At 43.6% G+C, this 23,467-nt stretch overlaps 1 protein-coding gene across 2 annotated transcripts; it reads left to right on the plus strand.

Annotated features, from left to right (window-relative positions):
* Positions 1 to 421: 421 nt before the first annotated feature.
* On the plus strand, positions 422 to 21,753 carry FBXO7 (F-box protein 7). Of its 2 annotated transcripts, none has more exons than XM_040637425.1 (9): positions 422 to 713; positions 4,147 to 4,441; positions 8,651 to 8,878; positions 10,271 to 10,412; positions 12,555 to 12,638; positions 15,957 to 16,052; positions 17,985 to 18,161; positions 20,073 to 20,110; positions 21,064 to 21,753. In XM_040637425.1, the coding sequence occupies exons 1-9, from the start codon at positions 592 to 594 to the stop codon at positions 21,451 to 21,453; spliced, it is 1,572 nt and encodes a 523-aa protein (XP_040493359.1). In that variant the 5' UTR covers positions 422 to 591; the 3' UTR covers positions 21,454 to 21,753. The 2 variants fall into 2 exon arrangements, with proteins under 2 accessions (XP_040493359.1, XP_040493360.1); XM_040637426.1 differs by lacking the exon at positions 422 to 713 and adding an exon at positions 808 to 940 and having other exon boundaries at positions 4,299 to 4,441.
* Positions 21,754 to 23,467: the final 1,714 nt, after the last annotated feature.

Below are 23,467 nucleotides of genomic sequence, written 5' to 3' on the forward strand. Positions count from 1 at the left end.
TGTTTCATATTTTGCTGTGACAGGAGGACACTAGCAGAGCCTGGGCTCAAACTAAGGCTTCTCCGAGCAGATGCCTGCGGCTGGAGCTGAGCGCCGCGGAGGAAATGCGGTAAGAACCAGGCACCCCGGGGGCTTGCGGAACGGCGAGTCACATATTCTGCAGCCTCTCTCTCGGCGTTAACGTTCTCCAAGCACGCCTGGAAGGACTCGGCACAGCTGCGGCCGCACAACAGCCGCGACGGCTACCAGAGCCGCGACAACCGCACCCCCGCGGCAGTCTCGGCACCTGCGCACTGTGCGCCTCTCCCTCCTAGGCGGCGCCGTTGCGCGCCGAGTCATCGATCACAAGACGCCCAGTGGTCAGGCTCGGCAGTCGCCCGCCGGAGGGGTGGGCTCTAGGGGGCGCCGTCAAGAGAGGGGCGGGGCGCTCATGTTCTAGAGACCGGCCGGCAGGGGCCGCGGCAGGGCCTTCCGTGCGCTAGTCCTCAATACCCCAGCGGCTCCGGTAGTCGCTGCTCCCGGCCCACCGCCGCGCCGTCGTCATCGTCGCCGCCTCCGGGTCCGGGCCCCCGGGGCCGTCCCGCCGCCGCCATGAAGCTGCGGGTCCGGCTGCAGAAGCGGACCGGGCCGCTGGAGATGCCAGACGCGGAGCCGACGCTGGGCCAGCTGCGCGCGCACCTGAGTCAGGCCCTGCTGCCAGCTTGGGGTTTCAGGTAGGCGGCCGCGGCGGGACCGCGCCGCGGGCCCAGGAGCCGTGCGCGGGGGCGCGCGCCCGCCCCGGCTGTCACGTGAGGCCGGGCGGTAGCGGGGCGTCGCGGGTTGGGCGTCCCTGGGACTGTGACGCGCGCAGACCGGGCGCGGGCGCTGGGGCTGTAGTTCGCCGGCTCCCGGCTCGAGGAGGACATGGCCCAGCGTCCCGGGGGCTCCCTTCCCTTGCAGGGTGAGCCTTGGCTTCCGTTTCCGCAGCAGAGGAAACCAGGGACAGGACGGGGCGCAGGGGTTCGGCTGGGGGTAGACCTTTCCAGGCTCTGTGGGATTTAAGTTCACTATCTCCAGCTGTCGCAGTATTCCAGGGAAAAGTCAGGAAAGTTCTAGAAGAAGTTAGAAACTGGCCCTCCATCCGAGGCCACCTGCGAGCGGGCCGCTGCTGGGGCGGCCGTGATCTTGAGGCTGTGTTGAGTGTGCGCGTGCCGGGCCCGCGGGGAGCACTTTGACTTACCGCTGCAGAGTTTTACACAGTACGGGGTGTCGGCGTGCTTCATAGCCTTTTATTTCCCTGGTTGAGCTGTTGCTTTTTTGCTAAAACTAAGATAAACGGTGGCTGTGGGATGACCCTGGAGAGCTTGCAGTTTGGGGGTAATGACGTTGAGAAATAACGGACCAGATTCCGCTGTTAATTTACGGGGCTGCAAATGAGACTGCTTTGTTTCCACAGACAGTATTTTCTGGGGACAGTAATCTGGGGGTAGAGGGACAAAGGTAAGGGTGGACCTGTTCACATACCGAGCTAGCGAATTTGGAATTTGAGTGTGCTAAGAAAACAAAAAAAGGGGGTCTCTGGGGGCTTTTTAAGTGAATTCGTCAAAAGAAGACCTTTCTGTTAATTAAGTGGACCCTTTTTATGAGACTTTTATATACTTTGACTTTAGGGAATAGAGTAAAATGAGACCATATTATGAACTTCTCCCCTTTCATTTTTCAGGTTAAGGCACTATATTAAAAGTAAGCCTGTTTTTCTCCAAATTAAAAATGAGGTATTGACATAACTGTGAAGCGTTGTATTAAGTGATATGCCTGTTGTTATTTCTTGGTGTTAAACCTAAGCATTTTGTATGCTGATGCCATTACCCCACCAGAAATCTTCAAAAGTAACTTATTTTTTAAAGATTTTTTCACACACAGGTATACGTATTTTATTAATATTATTTTTAAAAGTAGGGGCAGTCTTGAAAGGACTTTACAAGAGCCCAAGTTAGTTTCTCCTTTGGGTTTGTTTTTACAGTTGAATCTGGTTAACTGGAAGGAATGTAAGCTTCAGCTTCTGAAAGTAAGTTCATTCTTCTGAAAGTATCTTCACTTTATAAAAATGGGTAGTTTTAAAATGACCATAGGACATTATTATTTTTAAAGTGTCTTCTCTGAGCAAGTGCATCTGGGACTGGCATAAAATATTTTTAAAAGGCCTGGTGTTTCTAAGATGGCATTTTCTGATGAATTAAATTTTTTTTTTCGGTTTCAGAAAACCAGTTTTTAACCCCTCCGCTGAAAAGCTGTATGTACTTTAGGAATTTTCAGCTCTTCCCTTTTTCTACATGGGGAGGGAAGGCCAACATTTTTATTAATGATATAATTCTTTAGCTTTTCTACGGGTAGATGTTTGAATGAACATTCTGTTAGATACTTTTAAAACCAACAAACCTTTTGCTGTGACAGATGATCCATAAACACATAGTACATTTGAGGCTTTTTTCTCTTTTTCTGTTGGGATGGTGGTTTTTTTTGGCATCTGGCAGATTTTCCACATTTATCAAAGGGTTTGAAAACTGAAGCATAGCTACTCATTTTCTAATAAGCAAAACTTCGGTAATTGCTCTACCAAAGACATTTTAATTGGTAAGACAAAGTGTCTTTACATGTGAAAAAAAAATTATTTTGAGCACTTTTGAAAATGCAGCATTGCAAGAATAAACAGAACATGATTTTCAAAGGACTTCATCCTTGGTTAACCTCTCAGAAAGGTAATGAAGTCAGCATTGTTGAGTGTAAATGCCTTATAAAATGTGCAATGGTTTGTTAATTACTCCTCACCCGTATGTGGTGAAATGATGGTTATTCTCTCAAATCAGAGAGCCTGTGATATGGAAAGGAGAGTTCGTTCCTTCAGGCTAATTGGAGCTCTTGACTTGTTTAGCCGTGGGTTTTTGGATTTGTGCTGTTTTCATTATAAAAGACATCACACATAACTGGTCATCAGTAAGAAAGGTGACATTGTATTTGACACTGGGAGGGATGAATTTATACTCTGTCCTCTACATACTCATCTTTTTGTGATTGTGAATATTCATCTGGGACATGGATCTAGTATTTTGAAACAGACATAATATGACTATTCTGTAAAGACAATGACTTGGGAGCCCTGATTTCACTTTCAGCTCCATCTTCCCAACTAATGTCTGTTGGTTGTATTTATTCCACAAATGCTTTTATTTGCCAAGTGCTGGAGATACAGTTTTGAACTGGACAGACAAGATAACCGACCTTATGAAACTTAAAGTGCAGTGGTGAGGGTGGAGAAGAGATGATAAATAAATGTGGAATTTTCAAATAGTGACGTTATAATAAAAATAAAACATGAGAATGGAGTAGAGTGATGGAGGCTAGGCGGAAGGCATCTTGGAAGAAGTGGCATTTGAATTGAGACCTGAATGATGAGAGTCAGTCATCTGGAGATCTGGAAGAGCAAATGCAGAGGCCCAGAGGCTGCCGTGAGGTTCATCTGTTTTGAGGAAGGGACAGAAAGCTTACATTGATAGAGAACAGTGATTGAGGGGATGGGGTAGATGAGGTAGAAGTGGGTAGGGGTCAGATGGTGGGCATCAGAGTCCATGTTAAAGATTCTGTTCCAAGTTCAAAGAGAAGCCATTTGAGGATTTTCAGCAGGTGAATGATGTGACACGGTTTGTATTTTAAAAAGACTCTATTTCATTGACCAAAGATGCTGTCAATCTTAAGATGCGCGTTTTATGTAACACTAAAGGAGAGATTGCTGGCAATTAAGCTGTGTTGTGTCATCAGTTTTAAGAAGCATCCCTGTTTCAAAGATATCAGCATTACAAAAGATGTAGAGTGTGTACCTTAGAATTGGTGAGAACATGGGTTAATGATAGAGAATTACTGTATCCTGCTCCCCAGGCTAGAATTGTGGCCGTTAGAAATCTATAACCTAAGCATTCAGTGATAAGAACAAGTAATTTTGATAGTTTTTGCAAAAGTTTGGCTTCCTTTTTATTTTTGTTTTGTTTTCGTTACTTAATTCTTCCAGGATCATACCGTGTACCTTTTATATGTTCTAAGTGTATTATTGAAGGTAATGGTAGCAGGTAATGGTAGGTAGCTCTTACTATCCTTATCCATCTTTCTTGGCAGTTCTGATACCCGGTTTGCAATCACATTGAACAACAAGGATGCCCTCACTGGAGATGAAGAGACCTTGGCTTCATATGGGATTGTTTCTGGGGACTTGATATGTTTGATTCTTGAAGATGCCATTCCAGCACCTAACTTACCTTCATCCACAGATTCAGAGCATTCCTCACTCCAGAATAATGACCAACCCTCTTTGGCCGCCAGCTCCAATCAGTCCAGCACACAGGATGAACAGCCCAGTGATGCATTCCAAGGACAGGCAACCCAAACTGATGTCTGGAATGATGACAGTATGGTAGGTATTAATATCAAGATGAGAAATGGGGTAGTTGATAAAGCATACTGAATATCCTGAATGATACAGAATTCAGTTGAGGTAATTATTATTAGTAGATTGAAGATTATATTCTTGTTGAAATTTTCAAACTGCTAAATGCCTGGACTGGTACTTACTGGCATTCTGAACAACCCAGTTTTTACATATTTTGTTCAGACATTCACTCCTTCAGACAAATTGTCCCTTGGCTCCTGTTGTTGGCTCTAAGCTCGTGATTCCCAGCTTAGCTTCTCTGGTCTGCTCCACTCATTAAGGCTGTATAGAGTTCAGTTACTTCCAAATTATTTGCAGGACATTTATACCTGGGTTTTAAGCATTGCTATCTCACACTCTGTGTCGACGTAAATTTGGAAATGTGAACTCATGTTCTCTTCCCAAACCAGCTGCCCTTTCTGTTGGTGGCACCACTGTTTTCCTCAGTTTAAAACCCTGGAATGATTTTTGACTTCTTATATCCAGCCACTTAACAAGCCCTGTCAGTTCTTCCTTTCCATTCCAGGCTTCCAGTGTCTGTCCTTCAGTCTGCTCTCTGGGTTCGTCTTTTCCCTATACATTTTCGATTATGTTGTTCCCTTGCTCTTTAGTAACTCTGCGTCATTGATATACCTGTGCTTATAATTTTTGAGCTGAAAAGACCATCTGTCTCTAGTTTAACCCTGTCATGTTACAGAGAACGAAAATGTTGTCTCTCTTCCTATACCTAGTTTTTAAGGCTTTTCAGAGCTAATTTCTCTTCTTCCGTCTAGTAAACTATTCTCTCCAGTCAGACCAGACTCTTTATCATCTTCCCTGTACCAGCCTGCACATTCACATGTTCTCATATGCACACGCACACGCAGTCTACCTCCTGCTCCATGCCTAGCTCTTGCTGTTCCTCCAGCCTGGAATGCACCGCCTTTCCTCCCTCTCCTGTCTCTGCCCGTCTTCCAAGGCCCTGCCAGCCACAGCCCAATGATTGTCTTTAATTTCTTAGTATCGATTCTCTTTATTGCCTTGTAAAACCTCATTATTTATTATCCTGCCTTTGGTTCCTTGTATGGCACAAATGATCACATATATTACTTAATTTTTTAATACTAATATATATGCCATCGTGTTCGTTGTTTTTTGTGTGTATACATATCACTTCAGCTTAGTTTTTTCCTCGGGCCTTAAACATTTGTGAGTGGCATCAAGTATAGACAGATACTAAGAAATGCTTTTTAAAAGATTCGCAAAGTATGAAAATCATCTATGTTGAGTTTTTTTAGAGAGAGTGCACTCAAGCAGGGGGATGGGGGAGGGGCAGAGGGAGAGGGAGAGAGAGAAACTTAGGCTCCACGCCTACTGTGGAGGCCGACTCGGGGCTCGATATCACAACCCTGAGATCATGACCTGAGCTGAAATCAAGAGTCGGATGCTTAACCGACTCAGGCACCCCAGATATTTTTAATAATAGTATCCAAAGAGATTAAGCAGTTTAAAAAAGCCCTTATAAAGCTCAGCATATTTATATGAATTTTTAAAAGTAATTATTATGTATCTCAGTGTTTCTGCTTCAGGGAGGTAATCTAGGGAATAATAGAATATTTAGCCACATATTTAAATTATACTTCTGAATCTTCTTTGCTGATAGACTTATTCAGAGATTCTGGTGGAAGGGTCCAGAATCTTGTAAAATGTACTTGTAAAAATGCCCAGTAAGAACTTTTCATAGTATATGTGACTAGCTTCCTTTTGGAAAATTTTGACAAATTACTACTGCTTCAAGTTAGTCATTTCAGTTCTAAAAGCATGTTGTTTTGTATTGTAAGACTTGTATAGGTGACGGTAAAACATTAGTGTTGAAGGTGAGCTTGGAATCTCATGAGTGTGCTGTAAGCCCTCGCAGCAGTGAGATCTGCTGATTGCAGAACGAAGTATTAGTGAGGGAAAATAGCTGGGTAAAACTGGAAACAATAGGAAAATTTTACTCTTGTAATTACGTGTAAATTAATTTTCTTAGTTCATATATTTGGGAATTCTCCTAGAACCTGTTGAGTCTTTGATGGAGAATGGGGATAACCTGGTATCAGACCCCAATGTTAACCCTAAACTGAATTTTAATTACTTGTTTCTATCATTCGTAAATGGTGTGACAAGTGATCTGTTCAGAGAAGCGGTGCTGAACATTTTTTCCCATTTTCACATGCATGAAGAATATGATAAGTATTCATATCATATCAGAACGGCTCAGAATGTCAGTGGTTCTAATGGAGTGGGAGTAAGGTTTGATAAGTTCACCAGGGAATTCCGATATCTTCCTCCCATGGCATTATCAGTTTTAGGGTGACTCTTTTTAAATATTTTATCCACATGTATTGTCTCCCACTCAACTGTCAGTAAGCAGTAAATAGCCAGAAGTTAGGTAGAGTAGATAAGAAGCAAAGAGCTTTCGTACTTCATAATTTAGGTGTTAAATGGTTTTAATAAGTAGTTTCTGTTTGTTCAGAAATACCATGGAGCCTCCTTTTTAGATAGTGCGAATTGTCATTGGCCTGTAAGTTTTCACAAATGAATTTGGATCTTTTCCATAAGCCAGTAAGGACTAGGTCCTCAGGGATTTCGGAAGAACAGCCTCTTGCTCCCTTATATTTTTCCACCCTTTCGTTCATCCTACATAAATTCTTATTTCCTCTATCCCTTCTTAATGGAAATATGAACTTAAAGAGAAGAACCATGTGTTTTGCATCAGGAGTTGAGTACATGTGTAGGAAACAAACCTGAGCAAAAGTAATAGGTAACATAGTCTTACTGAAGCAGTGTATTGTATCTGAAAGCCTGAACTGCGAGTCTGGAGATCTTGGTTCATTTCAGGTTTTTATTAGCTGGCAGCCTTGGTTATGTTATTTAATCTGAGTCACAATTAAAACATGTCTAAAAAGGCAACATCATTTGACTTGCCTGTTTTATAGAATTTGTATGATGTAAACGAGAAGACACAGAAAACAAAACCATTAAGAAATTGTAAGATACTGTCCTTAACATTGGTTCAGCAAGCATTTGTTGAGCACCTACTGTGTGCCAGGTACTGTACTGGGATTATAAAAGTAGGTGAAACGGAGTCTGTTCCTTTCTAAGCTTGCAGTCCTGGTGGGATGTCGATGTGTCATTGGGAAAGTGCGGTGCAGTGTGGTAAAGGGCAGCAGTCAAGGCCTTTGCAAGGCGGGCTACTAGTTCGTGCTGCCTCTTTGGCAGAGGTGGGAGTGCTGGCGTGGGGAGGAGGGACTGGCAGGAAGTGGGCTTAACAGAATCAGGAACCTGAGGAAGTGATGAAGTGCCTTGTATGCTAGGAGGCTTTAGCCATTTGGACTTCATTTTCTAGGCCTGCGTTTCTCAGCATGTTGTCTATGAAACACTTCTTTTCTGAGATCATAAGTAGGTGTTAAGGGGATGCTGAGCACTGAGGAAGGAGGGTGGTGTTTCTTGGCTAAATGTTGTGCACACATTATTGTTATTGGAAATGGCAGAGCTCTGTAATGCCCCAGTGTATTTTGCGAATATGTAGGGTGAAGTTTGGTGCCTATCGCATGTAGTAGTGTTTTCTAAACTTCATGGATTGTAGAACTCTCTTTTCCTGAGGACATTGAGGGTTATGTTCCAAGGCACAATTCAGGGACATGCTGCTATCCGCATTGGGGAAATACTGGGAGGTTTTAAGCTGGGACATGGGACATGGTTGAATTCTTAATCGTCAAAAGCTCTGGCAGCAGGTGAAATGTCTTGGAAAACAAAGGGGAGTCATGGATACTTGGGGAGGCTGTTTCTGGAAGCCAGGAGGTAAAGGAGTCTGAGGTACCCTTGGGGAGCAGTAGGGGCAGATTTTAGGGATATTTAGGAGGTAATTCAGTGGAACTCTGAAGACCCATCACATGGGAGGTGGAGTTTAGGGCGGTGGAGGGCGAAGGCTAGGTCGATGCCCAGGTTTTTGGCATACTGGCCAGAACTAATGGAGATGAGGAATTCAGGGTGGAGGAGTAGATTGCCAGCTCCTTTATTTCGGAGGGCTTGCTTAAAATGTGTCCCATTTCTGAAACTAATAATGTGCTTTGGCTTTGAGCACTAATCTGAGTTCACTTTAGGGTACAAAGTAAACTGTAAAAACCAAAGTCTTTTTAATGAATTCATGGTTTTTGTTATTTTTTTCAGTCGGGGCCTAGTCAGCCTTTCGAAGCTGGGTCAGTGCAAGATGTTGTGGATATGGAAGAGGGCGCAGGTGTCTTCCCCTCCGAACCGATGCTCTGCAGTGAATCGGAGGAAGGGCAAGTGCCACATTCATTAGAGATCCTGTATCAGTCTGCTGACTGTTCTAACGCCAGTGATGCCTTGATAGTATCGGTACATCTCCTCATGTTGGAGTCAGGTTACATACCTCAGGTAAGACTCCAAGCAGAAATCAAACATCTTGTTAGGGTTTTAGTTTCCCATTGGGAATGGGGACATATTGATAAACATCACTAGGGTAGTTTGGTTTTCTAGATTTCTGTATTAAAGATAAAAGATTATGTATGAGAATATGAAGTAAACTGTGGTCAGGAGAGTGGGATGGGTATGTCTAGATGGCTGGGTCACTGGATTTTTATGTTAATGGCTCTGAATTGTCAATAATCTAGTAAGATTCAGTTAGGAAGAGGGGCATTGTTTCTTTACTTTCTTTCTTTCATTCATTCATTCATTCATTCATTCATTCATTCATTCATCGGTTGGTAAGTTTTTACCAGTGACAGGTGCAGTGCTTTGTCCCTGCTCTCAGGTTGCTTATAGTCCAGGAGTGGGGGAGAGAGACAGTCTACAGTCTGTCATACTGTACTGGTGAAATTCTAGGAGAGATGTCTATGTATATGGGATGCCAGAGAGTCACGGGGGAGAACGGTTAGAGTTTCTCAAACCTTGATGTGCCTAAGGATACCTGGAGATCTTACTAATGCAGATTCTGACTTATTTATTTAAATATTTTATTTATTTATTTGAGAGAGACCGAGAGCATGGGCGGAGAGGAGAAGCAGACTCCCCACTGAGCAGGGAGCCCGATGCGGGGTTCAGTCCCAGGACCCTGGGATCATGACCCGAGCCGAAGGCAGATGCTTAACCGACTGAGCCACCCAGGTGCCCCTGCAGATTCTGATTTAATAAGTCTAGGGTGAAGCCTGAGACTCTGCACGCGCCCACGCAGTAGTCATGCTGCTGGTCCGTGGGCCATGTGAGAGTCACAGAGATGTAGAGCAGTGCAGTGACCATTGCCACCCGCAGGGTGCCGTGCCCTGAGCCAGGAATTTGGGTATAAAGATACCGGGATAAGTCCTTGTCCCCAAGGAGTCCATAAGTTGGGGAGAGAAACAAATAAAAAGAAAATTGTGATGTTTTATCATAGAAGTGTGTAACAGTAGAAATATGAACAGAGTGTTAGGGGATAAAAGAATGACAAGCAGGATTTTTTTGAAAGGCCTCACAAACAAAATGATAACTGAGCTGTGGGTCTTGAATAATGATACGGCTTTGCTGGGCAGAGAAGTGAGTGTTCGAAGAGAGAACTCAATCCCTGTCTCTGATGTTATTATATCTCCTTGAACAAACATTTTGATGGAGGATAATATATTGTAACAGTTTTCTGTTAAAATTTTATTAATGACGATAGTAATGATTTGTCAAGTTTTATTAAGGGGACCATATGGGATGCTTATTTCCAGACAAGTTAGGGGCCTCTTGGATTTTTAGTCTCTTTGAGAGTAACCCTTTTCCTCATTGTTTCTCTTTGATTTCACTCGCCAGGGGACTGAGGCCAAGGCTCTGTCCATGCCGGAGCGCTGGAAGTCGGGCGGTGTGTACAGGCTGCAGTACACGCATCCTCTCTGCGAGGGCGGCTCTGCGGCTCTGACCTGTGTGCCTTTGGGAACCCTGGTCGTCATAAACGGTAATTGCACAGCACAGTCACGGTTGTCAGTTCTCCAGAGCGGACCTGTTCCTCTCCAGACATCGTCTAGCTGCTTCGGTGGTTGGCTCTCATGATCTAGTCGAGTCTTTCCCCTCTCTGCTTAGTCCCTGGGCCACGGATCACATGAGCCGGGAAAGTGACAGACGACGTGGGTTGCTGTTCTGGCGTCAGGCTTCTCTCTTGGGGCAGCTGTACCCTTCAGCTGTCCTCACCTTGGGATGTGTTTGCTCTGGGGCTGTTGTAATCATCGGGGTGAGATGATCTGTTACATATGAGCTCTTTGTGCCACAGATGACTTTTTTATGCCTATTTTTTTGACTGAGGTCTGGAGCTGAGAGATGGTAAGAGGTGAGATTGAAGTCACTTTTTTGAGGTCACTTTGTATCCCGCTTGGCGTCTCTGAACGGTACTGCATAGACACACGGCTGAGCACTGCCTGCGTGCGTGTGTGCTTGCTCCCCCCCCGGCCCCGGCGCCTGCAGGGAGGTCACTCTGAGTGTTGCTCTGTCTACTTGTCTTTCACAGTGGCAGTTTCACAGGGATGGCAGCTCGTTCCGTTTTTGTATTTCATTTTAGCTCAGATGCCGCCCGAAGTCCATACGTCTACTGGTGGTCTGTGGAAGAGTCCCCTAATCACACGTTCTGCAGAGCCCGTGGAGTGACTGGAATCCTCTCTGCTCTGTTGTGATTTTTGAGGTTTATCCCTTTAGCTAGATAAGACCGTACGATGAGCTTGGAATGACTGCACTTTTGATTTTTCAGGACAGCTCGCCTTTCGTGTAGCCAAGGCAGTTGCTGCGGTGTGCTCAAGCCCCGAGTCCCAGCAGCTGCTGGCGCTGCCGAGGTGGAGGGGGCTTTCTAGCCCCCGAGTCGCCACTTAAACCTGGAGCAGCACCATGTTCGTCTGTTGCGTGTATCGAGGTCCCTTGTAAAATTTTGTTTGAAAAATGTTCTGCAAAAATTTATTTTGAAAACTACCATTCTACCCTGTCTTGTTCTTTGAAATGAAAGGTCGTTCCAGGTCCCCTGTGATGTGATTTCTGCTACTTTCCTTTAATAACTAGATTCTTTGAAATGTTCCTTTCAAGTCTCCCGTTTCACCAGCTTTAACAGCTTTGGTGGTATTCCACGTTTGTCAGGATGTGACTCCCGACGCAGGAGGACTAGCTGTGTCCCCTCAGCGTTCATCCAGTGAGCACGTGACACTTCCAGCGGGGCGTCCATGCACGGGCAGCCGTTTGCCTCACCCGGTGCTCTGCTCCACCACCTTGGAGCTTGCGAGGCCGAAGCCGCCCAGTAGCGACTGTGAGGTGGTCATTTTTGCCTCTGTTTCTTACAAAAGCTCTTTAACAACACGTATCGTAGCCTCTGTTCACTGGTTTCAGGATACACAGCGTAAAGGGAATGGCTGCTACATCTCCCGATGGTTCCTTAGTTTCTGTTCTCTCGTTCTTGTGCTGCTCTCGGCACATCGGCTACTCACGGACTTGCTGGCAGCCAGCCATTCCAGGCTCGAGTCTTTGCAAAGGAGCAGTGTGTCCTTCGGTCTCTCTGTCACCCAGGACCTCCTGCTCAGCGCGCACGTGCATAAGCACAGCACGGGCTCTCGCATGGAATGGGGTGAAGTGTGCCTTTGTGGTCACGGGTGAAACCAAACCCTCGGACGATGGCAAGAATAGTGGTCCTTTGGGTCTAGAAAGAGCTGATGTTGTGGAAACTAGCAGGATTCGTTTAATAAACAAGGGAAGACTCCTTGCCAAGGGTTAAAAAAAAATAAATGGAGTTTTTAGTGGTCTTGTCAGAAATAATGATTTTATTATGTTTAACTGTCTCTTATTACCCTTGCTGCATATCTTTCAATTACTAATAAGCTGCTGTCGGTAATGCCTAGTGGATTTTGTATAAAGCGTGCATACTTTAGTTTTTAAAGGTGTTTTAGAGTGATTTTATTTGATCTGGTGGCAGGTTCACACTTCGCTGCGAGGGAAGGAAATAGCGTAGAGCAGTTTGTGTTCTGCACGTGTCCTTTGTATGTTGGGCAGGGAGATGCAGGCCCGAGCTAAAACACGAAGGCCGTTGCCGAACTGACAGGAGTTGTTTGTCTCTTTTGCTTATTTACAGCTACACTAAAGATCAACAGTGAGCTCAGAAGCGTGAAGAGATTGCAGCTGCTGCCAGAATCATTTATTTGCAAAGCAGAACCAGGTAAGAAAAGCATGATTGAACTTTGGGGATGAAGCTTCGAGAGGTTCACTTTAGGAAAACTGAAAGGTGTAATGTCTGAGAGACTGAAAATTTCTGCATGAGATTAAAGCAAATTTAAGACCCATTGCAGAGTATCTGTTTCTTTCCTGCTTTTCCTAGGGTCTTGGAGTGCTGGATTATGTGTGCACGGCCGTTATGGAATGACACTAGCCTGTAATTCATCCCACACTGTACTGCTGCTTCCTAATTTCTGAATTAATCTTTAGATTTTTCCAGCATCGTATTTAACCAGTATGGAGAGGATCTGTGTTTTGTGGAAACCACACGAAGCACCTTCACTATTGAAGATTATCAGAGGAAAAACTACTTGGAATCATTAATTTAAACGACATACATTTGTTGGCTGTTTGATCAGATTGGAAGTACCGGAAGTTTACATTCGAGGCGTGGTTTTGCTTGTATTCTGTAAGATTATTAGTAGGTGCAGAGACAAATTTTCCTTCTTATTTTTTCAGTTAAATCCAAAGTATGAGAAGCAGGTCAGCAGTTGAAGGAGGGGAGATGGGTGGAGAGGGAACTCCTGTCTTTAAGTGCTGGTTCTGTGCTGGACCTGCGCCTTGACAGACACTACTCCATTTCACCCTCCTGGTAAACTTGGGAGGGTTTTACAGTCCAGCTGTGGCGTGGCGTGGCGCCGTGGAGCGGTGACATTGACAGCAGTGTCTTTGAGGGAAGGCTACCTAGATCTCCGTCTTTGCTGTGAAGGCCTAGAGACTTACTCTTGTTAGTTCCCTGGAGACATCAGGCCCTGAGTTCCATGAACTTCCATGGACCAAAACTGATGGCAACAGGGGATGTCTGGATACATATTGTATAGTGGTCTCTGAACATTTAACATCACCCTAGACCAGTGTTTTCTCAGCCTTCTTTTCATTATCAACCCCCTGAGGAGCCACTGGAGAAAATTCGTCCCCCACCCATTCTCTCCCATGAAATTTTACTACTGTAGTTATAGTGTATTTTCATTGTGTACTGTGGCCCTTTGGAGGGACACAAACCAATGGTATAGCTAGGGTTTTTGTTCTGTTTGCCCTCTAAGAACCAGTTTTTGTCCCATTGTGGGCAACACTGCCCCTGTTGAGAGTACACGAACTAGACTGATAAATCTGTAAAGATGGTCTTACCATTGGGACCGGAAAAACTTGAAATTCCTTGGCCACAACACTTCAGTCCTGTTGATACTAGGAAAGACCTGCTATGGGGAGTAGAAATACTCTGCACTCCACAGTACTAGAGGTTATTATGCCCATTTTACAGATTAGGAGACAGGGTCTAGAGAAGGTTAAATTACTTCAAGTTTACAGAGTTAATAAGTGGTGGAATTTAGGATTAGAATAGATTTGATCCTAAGCCTATTTTTTTTTTTAAAAGATTTATTTATTTGAGGGAGTGAGAGAGAGAGAGCGCGAGAGCACGCACAAGAGGGGGGAGGGTCAGAGGGAGAAGCATACTCCCCGCTAAGCAGGGAGCCTGACATGGGACTCAATCCCAGGACCCTGGGATCATTACCTGAGCTGAAGGCAGACGCCTAACTGACTGAGCCACCTGGGCACCCTTCCTAAGCCTATTTTTTAAAGACCTCTTTTATATTAATACAGCTTAGATTCATATTTCTTATCTGATTTCTGTTAAATAGAAAGGAAGTAAAAGGGGAGGAAGAAAATTAATACTGTTCTATTATAGTAAGTTTATAGACTGTATTAAATATTTTCAATATAGTACTTTCATGTTGGGTAAAAGTATAGAACACTGCTCATTTGACATTTTAATTACTTTTTACTGTGACTTAGAGTACCTAATATCTACTTATTTATAAGTTTCTGATCACTTTTATAATAGATAAGGAAAAAGCTTTTTTAAAAAAGTCAGTTTTTGCAAATAATGAATCATGGAACATTGCATCAAAAACTGGGGATGTACTGTATGGTGACTAATAACAAAATAAAAATTATTTAAAAAAAAAGTCAGTTTTCATACTTGAAAAAAAGCCTTAAACCAAATTCATTTGTTAAATACCTTGACATTTGATTTCAAGTCAAGACGAAGCTATCAATCAAATTATGAAGGGTGTTTGATTTCTTACAGATAGTGGGGTACCTAGTTACAGAATGGGACGGGAGCACGCATAAACTGATGAGCTGTGATACACCTGGCACCGTGCGTGGAGCTTTGCATTTTAACCACTCTTGGGTGCATTGGTGGTACCTCGTTTCAGTAGGTGAGCAAACAGGCGTGGCTCAGAGGGTTCAGTGCCGGTAAAAGTGTAGCGGAACTGCAGTGGGGACTTGGGTGGCGTTTGGCACAGCTTCCCCTGCTGCAGTCTACATGCAGGTGAATCATCTGGGATCCTGTGAAAATGCAGGTTCCGATTATGAAAATCTAGGTCTGTGGTAGGGCCCGAGATTCCGTCGTGCTAAACAGTGTCCAGGTGATGGCAGCCCACGCTCTGGAGTGGCAGTGTAGTGGCCTAAATGAGTGCGTTGGAGCCAGACTTAGGTTTGAACCCTGCTCTGCCACTTACGGTGAGGCCTTGCATGGGCTTTTAGTATCTGTCCTGTTTTTTTATTTTTATTTTTTTTTTTATTTTTTTTTATTTAAAAAAAAATTTTTTTTTTTTAAATGATTTTTTATTATATTATGTTAGTCACCATACAGTACATCCCCGGTTTCCGATGTAAGGCTCGATGATTCATTAGTTGTGTATAACACCCAGTGCACCATGCAATACGTGCCCTCCTTACTACCCATCACCGGTCTATCCCATTCCCCCACCCTGTCCTGTTTTTTTAAAATGGGGTCAGAGTATTTGTCTCCTACTGATGTGAAAGCTTGAAGAGTGCTTGACACAGTTGCCGACAGCTGGTCCTCACGGGACAGATACCGTTCTCCTTCTGCTGGGACCTGAAGAGCGGCCCCCACTTGACACTCCCAGAGCCTGGGCAGCTGGGCAGGTGCTCAGGAAATCATGTTGTGTGCGATTCTCAGCCCACACGGTTCCCACTATAATTGTAGCTTGTGGGCTGTGTCAGTTGCCTACAGCTCAGTCTGAAACCGTGAGATTTTTAGCTTTACATCTGAGATTGAACTTCCAAAGCCACACACTGTTTCTTCATCTGCTAGAGACTTTGGTTCATGTCTGTCTATGTAGGAATTATTTGTGAAAATTTACCGCTTGGATTTGTTAACAGTGGAGGATACCATTTCAGGTTTTGCCACTTGATTTTGTGTTTTGATTTTTCGTTAAAAAATATATTCCAGGGGAAAGTGTAGCCAAGATATACAAAGATCTTCAGAAGCTCTCTCGTCTCTTCAAAGACCAGCTGGTGTATCCTCTTCTGGCTTTTACCCGACAAGGTGAGAGAAGATGAATGATCACAGGCCCGGCGGCCTAGACAGAATAGTAACAGTTCATGTATTATGCTTGTGACTCTGACATGGGACTCTTGGCTCTTTTCTCCTCCTGGTGAAATTCTGATCTTCTGAAACGAAGCTTTACCGTTAATTCCTTACCTGGTACTTACTTCCTCTTTGTGTTTCCTCAGCATTTGGTGCATCTTTATTGTAGCCTCTCCCACTGTATCATATTTGTTGATATAAGTTCTTTCCACCTCAGGTTTTCAAGATCTTGAAAGCAGGGAAGAGGTCTTGTCCACTTTTGTGGTCTCATGGCCTAACACAGGGTCTGGTCCATACTAGACATTCAATAAGTACATAAATAATGTATAGCCTGTAAATTGGGGCTGAAGTTTTCTTAAAACATGATTTATTGGGGGCTGTCTGCTAGGTACCGTGGGTATTTCACATGCATTCTTTTTTAATGCTAACAACTTTGAAGGAGATTTTATTCTCATTGTATAGATGATGAAACTTAGTACTAAGTTATAATTCAGAATTCTTACATTAACTAGCTCTTATTTATGTTGTAGTAAAAAAATATTTTAAAACCTCTGTGACTTAAAGCAGACACTCTTCTCACTCACGTACTTGTTGTATGGGGGTTAGCTGTGGCTGAGGGAGGAGTGCTTCTCCAGGGCATGCTCTTGTAGCGGAGGAGAAAGAAGGCCAATGGCCCAGCCACATGCTGGATCTTCAAGCTTTTGCTCGGAAGTGATACGCCACTTCCACTCACATTTCATTGGACAAAGCCAATCAAAATGGCCAAGCCTGACGGCAGTGCGGTGCGGAAGTGTAATTAGAGGCTAGAAAATGAGAATCCTGTTCTGCCACAGTCCTTTAACTGGAAAATAACTGCAGATTTATACAAATAGATACTTGGCTTTTATTTGCTATCTGTATATTGAGTTATTTTATTATTTATTTTTTAAAAAAGATTTTTATTTATTTGTCAGAGAGAGCGAGCACAAGCAGGGGGAGCAGCAGGCAGAGGGAGAAGCAGGCTCCCCCCTGAGCAAGGAGCCCAATGTGGGACTCGATCCCAGGACCCTGGGATCGTGACCTGAGCTGAAGGCAGATGCTTAACCGACTGAAGCACCTGGGAGTCCCATATTGAGATACTTTAGGTCTCCAGTTGCATGGTCCATGCTGCTGTTATCTTAGTTTTCTTCTTTAGGTGGTGGTAATGGAAGAGAAAAATGTGAATTTTAAAACCCTAATTGGATTTCAGTTATCTTTGCTAGTGGAGAACAGTATCACATCTGTTTAAAGGAGCTAATACTGAATCATTTTCATCTGACTTTGGAAGACGTTGTTTTTATTTTCCCTCCTTGACTTCTGAAATTTATCTCCTTCCCTTTTTTTCCTAGCCTGCTAGACCACAAATAATAGTACTTGCTAACACTTGACTGCACTCTGTGTGTATTCACACATTTAATCTCAACTCAGGGAGGTAGGCAGTACTATTCACCCATCTTACTGATAAGGGAGTTGAATTATAGTTTAACTTGTCCAAAGGCACACAGCTACTAAGTGGCAGCATTGGGAACTAGACATAAAAGCCAGCGAATCACCCGTTTTCTGTAGTTGAATAGAGAAGTTTTTGTGGATTGAATATTGCTCAAAACAAGGGAGGCCATTGTCAAAGTTATTCATTTGGTTTGTATTAAAAAGTTTTTGTCTTTCCACTAAAATATAGAGGCAATAAGGGACTAAGTAGTAGTAGCCATCTGGTCGACCTGGGGTTAAAAGTTTGTTGTACGTGTCACATACTTGGGTAATGGAGACTACCCTCTAATTTGTCATTTAGGAGCAAGTTGGTAACTTCGTTAAATATGTGGGGAAAGCTAGATGTTCTTTACTCAGTGATGCCTGTTCTTTTTTTCTTTACAGCACTGAACCTACCAGATGTATTTGGGTTGGTAGTCCTTCCGTTGGAGCTGAAGCTGCGGATCTTCCGACTTTTGGATGTTCGTTCTGTTCTTTCTTTGTCTGCAGTTTGTCGTGACCTCCTTATTGCTTCAAATGACCAGCTACTGTGGAGATGTTTATATCTGCGGGATTTTCGAGGTGATTGTTGTGATGCCATATTAATCTCTTTCTTACCGAGGTCTTAATTATTTAGCTTGCGAAAAGTTTTTAGTCGTAGGCTCTTTTTTTTTTTATTAACAGTTGCAAATAATCATAACCTGTAGCCTTGCTGGAAGGAGATTCTAAGCCTCATATACTTTTGCCTGTATCCTGAAAACTCTTCCCAGTCTTTTTTCTGTTCTCCATAACACAAATAGCATAATAGACGAGGTAGAATATTTCAGGATAGAAAAATTTCAGGTTCATTCTTTCTTTTTAGACCGTCCTCCGTATGTGACTTAGCAGTCTGGTGCATTTCTAAAATCCCATGGTTGTGACCGTGTGTACAAGTTAAGAGAGCCCTGCTTGCTTCTCTCTGGCACATTGCTAGGGAAGCTTTATTTCCATATAGTCCCATTTATGGTGACCTGGTGATCATTGCAGCAGTGATGACTGTGGAACTTGGGGTGGGGAGAAGTCACCCCAAATGTAAAAGTCCTTTGCCTGGTGTATCAAGATTTCCAGATACAGGCCTGGAAGCTTGATTGTGGAATTTCTTTACTGCGTGTCAGCGTTTTTTTTAAATTGGTTTGACCCTGAGGTGGGTCATGAAATCAGTGTCATGGGTCACTAAAAAAAAACCCATATGCGTTTTATAAAGTAGCTGTAAACTTCTACTTCATTTTATGTACATATAGGTATATACTGCGTTGCAATGTAAAAAAGTATTTGTGGTTCACGTCAAGAAAGTGTGAGTGACGGTGCTACGTATAATGGACCCTCTTGGCAGCTGTAAAAATCTAGCAGGTGGATCCCCTTCCTTTTCTTTTCGTATTGAGAATATTATGTAGAGTCATTTGGATTGTTAAAAAACTTTTTTTTTTCTTTAAAACCTCAAAACGTAAGAAGTGAATGATCTGGGTTTTCCTTGTCCTTCTCCTTGATTCCCGAGGTCCTTTTTCTACATTATTTATGCCCCTGAATCCAGAGTTCAAAATATCATTTGTTCCAGGAGGCAGCAAGTATCATCTAAAATTTTAAAAAAACAATTATAGTCAAGAAGAAAAGACAGAATGACCAAAGTATGTAGAAGAACTAGCTGAAAAACAGGCTGTGATAAAAAGGGCAAAAAAGCCCTTTTACGTACATATTCAAATTCAGATATAAAATGCAATCAGTCTCTATCTCATTTCCAGATTGTGGTCCATAATCTGGTATCTGTAAGCTGAGGGTTTAGATTTTATAATGAATTTCCCTGTGGGCATAATGTTATGGGACAGGAGATTTTATAAAATCTTCCTTCCATGCCCATAGCTTCCCAAGAAGACATCTCTTTTATCTAAAGTCTTCATTAGACTTAAAGTTGAAGGGGTTCCTCTTTCCTCATTTCACATATTTCAAGTAAATAAGTATATTAAATACTTAGTTGTTGTGGTCATACTTCTGCGAGTTGGGAGAAAATAACCCAGACATGGAAGAAAACTTGAAGTCAGCTTCCTCCAGTAATGATGGGCTGCGATGCGCGCCCAGAGTGTCACCCAGTCAGTGTCACAGAAAGTCGGGTTAGAAGCAGCCGCTATGCCCAGATGAGACTGGGGGAGGAGGCGCAGCGAGGGACGCTTGGGCAGAGAGAGCGGCCGGAGGGCCTCCGTGTTCCCTAGGGCATCTGCACATGGACTTCCCGCGCGCACGGAATGGCGACAGTTGCCTTCAACCAGAGAGCGAGGTCTGAGTCAGGTGCCAGGTGCGGGTCCTGCGGGGTGTGGTAAACAAATGATTTGTGTTCCTTTTTGTGCTTTGTGTGTAAGCTTCAGTTTCCTTAGGACAAAAGAAAAAGTGCTGTTTAATGCTGGACGTATGAAGCATTTTAAATCCTTATTTTTTGTTTCTGTTTTTTTTTTTTTTTTGTAGATGGTACTGTTAGAGCTCGGGACACAGATTGGAAAGAAGTAGGTATTAATATCAAAGTTAATGTTAATATAAGCACAGAAATAACTAGTGAGTTAATACGTTAAAGGCATATTATCACTTTTGTTATGTATGAAATCTGTTTTTATTGAATTTATTGCTAATTTTCAGTAAATGAAAGTGTTTTTAACTTTTATCTTAGACTTTGTCATTTTCTTAATTACATAGGAAGAAGAAATATTACTGCAATGATTGTTTTTCACCTTTACTTGATATAAAACATTCTCTCTTCCTCTGTTGCAAAAAAATCTGGAGTTTCTGTGTGGGAGTGGTCCAGCGGTTCAGCTCATTAGACTAGTATGTTATGAAGAGAATAAATGTCGTACATGCAGACGCCTACTGTACGAGACATTGGCAGGACTGAGAGAAACGGGGGGGGGGGGGCAGCTAGAGAAGAGTCTTCCACTGTGTTCTCCGCTCGCAGCACTGCTCTTTAGGAAGATGGGCCAGCCTCTGAAATTGGCATCTCTTTTTTGTTGTGGTTTAAGTTGAGATCCATTAGGAACATGATTTAGGTGAAAAAGTGAATTTAAATGCTGTCCCCCCTCCCCCCAGGATCTTAACTTTATATTTTGCGGTATGATATTCTCAGTAGATATTTACATTTTCTACTTTCAAGAAAAGCTGACCTAAAATTGCATATTCGTTCGAGAGCTCTAGCTTGCAGTCGTGGAAGGACATGTCACTCAGTTATCCTTGCTTGGGACTCAGTGTTTCTCCAAAGCGGCGCAGTTGCTCAGTTGCAGTGGTGGTTAAAGAGCAGTTCGTTCGGCCTTGTCCTTACAGCTACTGCCTTACGCGTGCAGATGGAAACCGGGCCCTCTGCTCCAGAGTGTGGGAAAAGGAAAGTGTGTAGAGAGGGCAGTGGAAGCAAATTGGAACTTTGGGGAAACATCCAGATCACTTACCATATCTCGTGCTTGTGTTTCTACAGCTGTACAGGAAGAGGTACAAACAAAGAAAAGAAGCTCAGAGAGGGCGCCACGTGTTGTTCCCGCCATCGTCGCCCCACCCCATCCCGTTCTGCCCCAGCCCCTGGCACCCCAGGCCTTTTCCTCCCAGCTCTCTCCTTCCTCCAGGAATTATTGGTGGAGAATATGATGAAAGATTAACACTTCCCTTTGTTGGGGACCCCATCAATTCACTCATCCCTGGGCCCGGGGAGACACCAGGCCAGTTCCCTCCACTCAGACCACGTTTTGATCCAATTGGCCCGCTTCCGGGACCTAACCCCACCTTGCCAGGGCGCGGAGGCCCGAGTGACAGATTTCCCCTAAGGCCCAGCAGGGGTTGGCCAACTGACGGCCGGCTACCTTTCATGTGATTGATTTGTAATCTCACTTCTGGAGCTTGTTTGGTTTTTCTTTTTTAAAACCACAGATGTCATCTTGTTGGAGTGCTGATCTCTAGGGTTTTCTGATTGTGATGGTGAAGAATGTACTCACAGTGGCCTTCCAGTAGATAGACTTAAAGCTCCAGGGGTGGTAGGGCCCAGAGGGTCCTGTATGACCGGGTTGGCCTTGGAAATAGTTGGCTACTGACCTCCCCCCTCTGAGTTCCCCTCCCGAGTGAAGGTTGTTCACTGATAAATGTTCTGCACCAGATTAAAAAAATTAAGTATCAATCATATGGCAGTCTTGATTTTTATTACAGAAAGATAGAGGATAAATACTCAGAAGAGCTTCACCACATTACTTGGAGGTTTCTACATGATCAGAGAACCTATTCAGTGTCATCAGATTGTTGCGGGGGATTCTGTAAAAGTTAGTGTTTAGTGGCACCCTTTCTTCAAACAAACGGTTTGCAGAAGCCTGATTTAGAAAACGAGTAAAAGCCAAGCTAGTTCGGTTGAACTGGACCTGGGGCGGGTGCTTTGGACACCTGCCTGCTCAGTCCACCTGCTCTCTGCAGCTCTTTTTCAGGCTCTGTGGTGAAACTTCTGGGCTCTGCAGCAGCATTTCCTGACAACCGTTGGGTTACAGGGACTCTTGTTTCTGGCTTCTTCTGGAGTGGAGTTAACGATTTTTTTCCTTGTGTTTGGAACAGTTGGTGCCTAATTTGTAATCTGAGTAGAGGACATCTTTTAACATCAGTTTTACTGCTTTAAGTGCTGGTCAAGTACTTGTTTTCAAAGAGAGCCTCTTATTATAAGAACATTTTGCTTTTAAGATTTAAAATACACAAAATTCAGAATTTATTCGTCTTACAAGAAAAAGGCCAAACACAAATGTCTTATCATACAACTATAGAAACATGCTGTAGTGACAAATGAAAATCTGAATCACAACACAGGAATAAAACACTATTAGTATTTGCAGACAATAGGAATATTGTCAGTGTCTTCCTGCTTTTTAAAAAGTCTGTTTTGCATATAAGGAAATGGCTTGGAATGTTCTATGCTGCAAGAATATTTTGAGTCCTACATACATGTGAAAATATTTTTTTGCTACGCATATAGTCTTTTATTTCCATCACAGTGAAAAAAATGCACTCAATAATAGGATTTTTCTAGAGGCCATGCCACCTTTTAGTAGCTTAATGTATATAGGCAAAAGATTGGGGCTTTGACGTTTCTTTCTGTGGTATTTTGTGATATCTGAGCTATAGAACAATTTTTTTAAAAAATAAGTGTCCACTAGATGCAATGTGGCTTTAATTGGGTCTGGGCTAAAGAATTACCTGAAGCTTTGGTGGGTCCAAGTACACCCTTCTCTATCTCTACACCTCTTGTGGCCATCTGTGGTGGTAGGCTGCTGTGTGTGTGTGTGTGTGTGTGTGTGTGTGTGTGTGTGTGTGTAGCGGGAGGACATAGTGATGACCAGAAGCACCAAATACTGTAAAACAATGCGTTTGCAAAATGCAGTCATTTTTGAAGGGTCCTTGAGAGGTCCACGAATGGTGCTGGTGTCACCCGGATGCAGGGGCTTCTCTCTCTCCGACACCTCACCTCGGACTTCCCGGCCAACGTGACCAATCTCTTAGTTGAGGATGTTGGCGGTGTGTCATATGCCTAAATTTGCAGTCCTCGAACAGTGGTTTGTTCTAAAGTCTTAAGCCAGCCTCAAAGCTCTTCTCTTGAATAGCTAAATTTATGGTTAGAAGCTTGTAAAATCCTACATTCTTTGCATTCGGCTGACACTGTGGAGCTCTGTGTATTGCTGGTGGGTCATGAGAGTGAGATCATGGTTTGGCGGCAGCACCCACACTGCGATCTTACTGGAACGGAGGCAAGATAGCGTGGAGCGCCACGGGAAGATGCGGTCCTTCAGTAGCTTGGAGCCTCAACCACTTTCCATGGCCCCGTATTTTCCCCTACCGTTAATTTTACTAACGGGAGC

The sequence above is a fragment of the Ursus maritimus genome, unplaced genomic scaffold (genome assembly GCF_017311325.1).
Source record: "Ursus maritimus isolate PB19 unplaced genomic scaffold, ASM1731132v1 scaffold_21, whole genome shotgun sequence".
NCBI lineage: Eukaryota > Metazoa > Chordata > Mammalia > Carnivora > Ursidae > Ursus > Ursus maritimus.